General features: G+C 39.3%; 1 protein-coding gene across 9 annotated transcripts in view; it reads right to left on the bottom strand.

Moving 5' to 3' along the window:
• Positions 1–456: 456 nt before the first annotated feature.
• Positions 457–7,494, bottom strand: part of hoxb3a (homeobox B3a) — a 71,288-nt gene continuing 64,250 nt past the window's right edge. For all 9 annotated transcript variants that reach the window (XM_016663889.1, XM_016663888.1, XM_007577751.2 and 6 more), the window contains 2 exons: positions 6,586–7,280; positions 457–3,717 (listed from right to left, as the gene is read on the bottom strand). In XM_016663889.1, the coding sequence (XP_016519375.1) occupies positions 2,861–3,717; positions 6,586–7,159 (1,431 nt within the window). In that variant the 5' untranslated portion in view covers positions 7,160–7,280 and the 3' untranslated portion in view covers positions 457–2,860. The remainder of the gene's footprint in view (positions 3,718–6,585; positions 7,281–7,494) is intronic.

Below are 7,494 nucleotides of genomic sequence, written 5' to 3'. Positions count from 1 at the left end.
TTATGTGTTTTTCATAATTCCACACTTTTTTCCTCAGAATTGAGTGATTCCCTATTTTTTTCCCTGTGTTTGGTCATTAAAAGCCTCATTCATTGACTTCCACAATGTTTTCTCTTCATTTCTTTGAGTGTTCCTGAAAGCCAACAAGTTGCACTTTGGAATGACCTTAATATTGTGTCATGTTTTTGATCCGAGTTTGTTTTACAGCATGAAATGTCTGAATGACTGCTCATCCAACACTGGTGATTCCATACTTTTTGCCAGGGGTTGTATATGGTACATTTGCAGTTCAGTAAAAAGTGCTTGCATGTTGCCTTAGCAGTTGGGGTTTGGCAGTTTCTTAAGAACACACCACTTGTTTGAACGTCATTGGTGTTCTGATTTGCTAATGATTATATAATCAGCTTAATGAATCAATAGTTTCTTTTTTTACCTAGCTTAAAAAATAATGACCGCTCTGTGTAACATAAAATTTTATTAAAGAATTGTTTGACAGACAACTTTATCAACAGTGAAATAAAAATAGAAACTACAAAGGACAGAAAAATGTTTCCTCCAAAAGGAATTTTTTTGTCTTTCCTGCTAATAGGTTGTTTCTATTTTCAGACTATGAGTGGATATCCAAACCCAACACTTGTCTTTCCCTGTACAAGCCAAGACATTTATGTACAAGGATAATAACATAAAAAGGGTAATAGTAACAAAAAACTACCTATTTTCTTCTAAAATACAAGAACTGAAATTGTAACTTCAGTACATGGACAAGAGGAAACACAATGTTGCTTTTTATTACAGGTAAATACTAAAAAATTACAGGATTTTCTTCCTCAATATAAATACACAAAGGATAAATAATATTATTACAAAAAGAAACTCTTTTTAAACTGGCTATAACAAATAAATATTTATATGTGAATGTTCAATTGAACACACATTAGCGACAGACGCTTTGATTGGACGGCCTTCCGTCTTCAAAATAAGATTTTATCTATTTTTTTTAACCATTAACCATCAAAATGTAAACTCTAAGTGCAACAATGATGCCCAGCTGTAAAACAGCATTTGAGTAAATCTTGAGCTTTTAAAAACAACTTGATGGATTTATTTCCTGATTATCAGTGAGTGTGGATGGCTCAACCATTCCACAGTGCCCAGTCACTGGAGAGACTGAGTTAAACAGTTGGAAGTGTCTGACATGTATTTTCTAAAATCTACTCACTGACAGATGAAAAAATAAATCCAGTTGTTTTAAAAATAAGTTTTACACATATGCTCAGAAATGTGGGACATGCATTTTTTTTGTTCAAATATATACCCTGTTTCCATGTTAAAAGTCAAGACATGTGGGAACAAAATAAAACAAGAGGAAATGGGGTTTCACACACTGGTATCCACCAAAGTATGTAGTGGGATGGGAGTTTGTGGGTGAGGTGGGTAATGTCAATGACTTTTTTTAAACATAAATAAATAGTTCTCTCCACTCTTCTTTTTTACCCTGTCTCAATGATGTGCTAAGTAAGGACACTAGAATTGTAGATTATGTGCCCTCTTGTATTTGTCTAGAGATGTCAGCAGCTGGAAAGCTGCTTCTGGACATGTGTCAGTGAGAGGAAGTTAGCTTAGTGTTGCTGTGTTTGTATGCCGACATGACTGTATCAAAAGGTAGTTTAGAACAAGAGTGTGCCTGTTCAAGCTAGTTCAGCCTTTAAGCTCTCATCTTTAACCCTGTTACAGTGATAGGATGGATGAATATGTATGTGTGCATATGTGGTTGTGTGTGCTGGGAATGTCGGGTGGGGGAAGCAGGTGAGATTGGGTTAGTAATGATTGGGTCTAGACAGACAGAGATGGGTACTGCAGGGGGAAAAGACAGTGACTGGAAAGCTGTCCAGTGGTTGTGATGTGCTTCATAAAACAAGAGGCTAAAAGGAAGCTCTGTGCTGCCAGCTTGAGCCATATATTTTTCTCTGCCTCATGTTCTAACTGATGGAGAGACAGATCCCAGCACATAGCTCAGCTCTGCTGACAACAACATGTGTTGCCTGCAGGGGAGAGAAGTCAGCATAATAAATCTAACCACCTCATTAACAGCTCATTAAAATCTCAACCATTTCATCTACCAGACAGGAGAGCTGTGTGTATATATGTTTCTTAGGGGGATATTTTGCCATTAAAAGAAAATTTGAAACCATGGTGTACCTCTTAAATTGTCATTATAGGCTTTTTTAAACTCCATGCTCACTACACTATTGTTGCAATTTGCTACAAATATCTACTAGTGCCTATCATAAATCTATGAACATGGATGTTTATTTATACACTCAACATAACTGACTGAAATATTGAAATATTTCTTGCGATGGTAAACGCTCATTCTTAAGAGGTAAGATAATATATTGAAAATTTTAATTCAATGCTGAATATGAAGCCAGATGACATAATAAACACTATAGGTTTTGTTTCCCAATTTACTGTAAAATATTATGAGGTTCCAATTGTCACAGTGATGTTCAGCCAAAGCTTAGTTAAATCTCTGATTTTTTTTAAATTTTTATTTACCTTTAGTTTTATGTTTCTACAATAAAACAAACAGTTCTTTCAAAAACATTAAGGAATGTTTCTCCTTAATATAACAGATTTGATGCTGTTGTAATGAAGGTAGTGACATTTAACACTGTTTCTTGCATATTAGGGCATTTCACAAACCACTGGATGGCACCTTTCTGTCCTGCTTCACCCCTCCCATTGTCCCACTGCAGCGGTGTAGTCCCCACATTTTGGTTTGTCTTTTAGTGAGTCATGACATGTTACATTTTCTGTTATTTTCTAATTCCTACATTGTCATTTTGTTCCAAACTTGCTACAGGTGGGTGAGTTTGGGTGCTTCTTGGATTCTGCCCTGAGTTGAAGTGTGGTGTGCTGACAGCTCGGTGTAAGTTGGGTGTGTGGGTGGGTCACAGGGACCCTGAGGGCCACCTCCACCCACATGGTGCTGGTTGGTAGTTGACATGGGCCCTGCGCCATTGTAGTCTATGGATTGGTGGTGGGGCGGCGTAGGGCCCAGGTGGTTTAGGCCATACATGGAGGGCCCGGAGCCAGCCATGGGCTCCACATAGCTGCCACCCCCAACGTAGACTGGACTGGGCTGCATGTTTGTTGGCGTCCCATAGCCAGCATTGTTGGCCTGTACTAGGCTGTGGTGGGGATCACCATAGTCTGGATCTGGGGCACCGTATTTCTGAGGAGGGCAGCCCTTCATAGGAACATTGGAATAGGCAGTGGACATAGAATAAGACACTCCCTGGTGGAGCTTTCCAAAGGATGGTGAAGAGGGGGTCTCATAAGTAGGGCCTCCTCCTCCCCCTCCCATTGGATGCATTGAGTTCAGGAAGCTGGCAGAGGACTGCATGGTGAGAGGAGGGGAACCTGCCGGAGATGGTCCTCCAGAGCTGGAGCTCAAGCCTTTGGACTTCTGGTCCTTCTTGTACTTCATGCGTCGATTCTGGAACCAGATCTTAATCTGGCGTTCGGACAAATTGAGCAGGTTTGCCATCTCCACACGCCTGGGTCGGCACAGGTACCTGTTGAAGTGGAACTCCTTCTCCAGCTCAACCAGCTGAGCGCTGGTGTACGCTGTACGAGCACGCTTGGATGATGCAGACGAACCTCCAGAAGGACTCTTCTCCCCACTGCTGCCGCTCTCAGTACCCCCTGATGCTACAGAAAGAAAAACATATTAAACTCACTGGGCTGGTCTGAGAAGTGTAAAATCACATTAAAAAGAGTTCATTAACATTTTTGAAAATAAATATGTATTATCAGGGAGAAATGAAAAAGGAAGTAAATTCAATGGATTATAAAATGTAATAGTTAAAAAAAATTAAGAGTGTGTAAATGTAAAGATAATAGAATAAATCCAGGCTGCATGCCAGAGGAAATTGGAAGCATCCAGAGTCTTAATAAAGCAGAGGGGGGTCTGGGCAGGCGGCCTGAATTATCCCTTCATATTAGTTGTCAACACTTCATAACAGTGACAGTTATTAAAAGATGAAAGCGCTGGTGCTGGCCGAGAACACCTAAATTGCATCTTGGCTGGAGAGACAAACCCCCTCAGCAACAACAGCTGCAGCAGAGGGAACTGGTACACTTAGGTGGACTCGACAAAAAAAAATCTAAACTCTGTTTCAGGTAACTCGTGTAACTCAAACTATTGTTTGATGTTAGTCTCTGTGTTCCATATTGTAAAATTGCCTTCTGTTTGAACTGAACAGAAGGCAGTTCAAACAGAAGTTTGAACTGCCTTCAAACTTCTGTTTGAAGGCAGAAGTTTGGGGACCTGGGGACACCAGGTACCAGGGGACACCCCCGGTACCCCCTGGTGTCACGACACGGTGTTGGTGTCTAAAGTCCTGTGACTAACTGTTTCACACGGAACACAGATCTACTGAAAAGATTTAGTGAGGATTTGTCATTTGGTCTCATTCATCAGTCCTGTAAACAGAGTTTTACTAAAAGATTAAAGTTAACTTACTTAAAAGAAATATTTATTAAGAACCTTTCTGCACAAGTACTTTACAGTCTAAAATTCAAGATGTTCCAACAAAAGATGTGTAATTGAGTTCTACAATCAAGCTCTGTTGAGTAAATGTAAAAAGTACAATGTGGCATTTAAAACTACTGGTAAATTTAACTGGACAGTTTAAACTATTCTTACTGATGTCATTTGAAAATGAGGATTTGGAATAATAATATTACTAAAACATTAAAGCAAAACGTAATATTCAAGCAGAAAGAAGCAAATCATATAAGTGAGTTCATGTTTTTTTTTTTATATTTTAGTATTTTGGCTACTTTTATTTTCTAAACTCATAATTTAGTTTCTTACTGATTTTACCATTCAAGTGGATGTTTCAGTTTGAAAGGTATACTCTATAAACCTGCAGAGAATAAAAATGATACACATATAGAAATAGGATCTCAGTTCATGCTTTGAACACTGTTGGTTCTTTACTTCCTATGAAACCTATTCCTGCCTGTTGACTCTGAATTGACTGCATAGTTTATTAAAACCAATAGACAGAATAAACTGTCTCAGCAGTCATGATGCAACAGTATATTCAACATAAGTCATTTTAAGGGGAATAAACACATTTTGATTATGTCATTTAGTTTTCTCAGTGGTCATTAACAGTTTAAGTTTCAAATATTTTCAGAGATGTCAAAGTCACTTCATATTATTCCCCTTTGATAAGGCCTTGCATTTCAAATTCCAGATATTTTATATTTCTGTAAAACAAAAAAATGAGTCTTACATTGCCTTCACTAATATATCTTTATTCAGTGACCATTGTTGGAGGTGAAAAACAAAGACAAGAAAACATGAACAAACTCAACAACAAAACTTTTCGTCTTAATTGTTCTCTCCAAATAATCACCAAATAGATGCCTTTTATTAAGTAATCTATTCTGCTGCTGACCTGGACTGCAATGTTGCATCAAACATAAAAACATTAAAGTTTCTTTTGAGCAGCATTTTACTTAGTGAACATACATTGACCCCCACATACTGTAGTTGTATTTCTACTTTAATAACAGAACTATGTCTACTCTAGAATTTTACACAACTGCCCACAGAAATTATATAAAAACTATTTGAAATGGTTATAGGCTAAGTAAAAATCTATTTCTTTTACATTTGTTTGGTCAAATAAATTAAGCTCCTCTGTGATACAAACAAAAGTCTCTAAAATGTTCAACTCTAATAAAAATAAAGAAAACTTTAACACAAGATCTGATTAACCAGTGATCCCAACTTTCTGTTATTCACCATCAAAATAAATTAAGTACTTTCAGCTATATGATGTTCTTCATCTTATAACAAATGCAAAAAAAACAATTTTATGTAGCTGCTTAAATTGTCCTCAAGATCTAATAATATTTATTATTTTTGGACGACTGTACATTTGGCATAAACTCTTTTTCAGTAATTTTATGAAGTGGAACATTGTTTTTGTTTTGGTTAAAAGAATGAGATCAGGTTACCTGGAAGGGGATGTCTAAGAAAAAACTGCTTTAAATGCATTTTTTAGCATTAACAACAACATGCTTTGACAAGGACTAACCCTAACCCTACCCCATCAATTCACACAGCACACAATTTGCTACATTATACTGGTATATACGTCCCACAGTAGCCTTACAGATAACACTCAACAGACAAAACCCTGCCAGATTAGTTTCATAGAGTCTGTCTGAAAGAGGTTTCCATAGAAACTGTCATGCAGAAACTCAATTTAGACAATAAATTGTCTTAATTCTGTAGAGTTTTAGCCTTGGTAAAAAGGTTGATAAGCAAGGTGTTGAAAGAGTGGGGTGGTGAGAGGGAAGACAAGAACATGATAGAAGCCAAAAGGATTCTAATGAATGAGGAAAGTTGGAACACAAATAAACAGATGAGTGACAGATATAAAGAAAGAGGTGATAAATAGCAGAAATAAGGTGGACTATGTTGTTTCTGTTACATTTACTTTGTTGGATCAGGCAAAGGAAAACGATAAAGACAGCAAAAAGTATAATCTGACACACCGTTGCCGGAGTTGTTGCTGGGTGAACAGTTTTTCTGCTTGGTTGTTTGCCGACACTCCTTCATCCAGGGAAAGATCTGCTTGGCTAGCGTTGGGTTGGACGGCAGTGAAGAGGAGCTGGATGATGTAGAAGAAGATGTGGAGGAGGAAGAGTTTGATGACTTATTAGGGCCTGATTTAGAGACTGTAGAAGACCCAGCACTGCCCCCCAGCTGCTGAGTGGTGACATTACCATTGCTGGATTTGGGGGGCAGTGGAGGGGACACCTGGGAGGCTGGGTGGTGCTCAGGCGGCAAACTGGGCCGCATGCAGCTGCCATTCAGCTCCTTGGTCTTGGCTAGCTGCTGCTGCTGGTGGCCACTATTATTGCCTAGTGACTGCAAAGAGCAGGCGGAGCGTTGGTACGAATCCACATCCAGATGGGTTGGGGACTGGAAAGGAGGTTGGTGGTGGGACACTGTGACCGGGGCATCGTAGCCCCCAAAGCCATTGGCTGCTGCTGTTCCTTGCACCTGGTAGGTAGAGTAGCCACCAAAAAGCGTTGCGGAGTTGTCGTAGTATGTTGTCTTCTGCATTTCTGAGAGAGATGGCAGCGTCTTCTTTTGCTCCGGTCCTTAATGAAAACCACTGCCGGAAGACCATTTGGTACCGGGGGTCACGTGACGGTGTCTCTCCAATGGTCCCCTGCAACCTGACCTGAAAGGTTAGCAAAGACAGAATAAAGAAATGACAGAGTTAAATCCATCTTCCTCCAATAAAAGGCAGCATGACATGAATAGAAACCACTGCCTTTCTCTCCTCATCACCTGACCCTCCCCCACCCTTTCTGAGCCCAGTTCACAGCCAGCAGATGCTCTCGAGGAGGGGGCACGAAGAGGGCAAACTGTGTGTACGCTCTCTCTCTGTACAC

This window comes from Poecilia formosa, unplaced genomic scaffold (genome assembly GCF_000485575.1).
Source record: "Poecilia formosa unplaced genomic scaffold, Poecilia_formosa-5.1.2 Scaffold452, whole genome shotgun sequence".
Lineage (NCBI taxonomy): Eukaryota > Metazoa > Chordata > Actinopteri > Cyprinodontiformes > Poeciliidae > Poecilia > Poecilia formosa.
The sequence above is the reverse complement of the archived record's forward strand: the minus strand, read 5'-3'. Positions and strand labels throughout refer to the sequence as shown.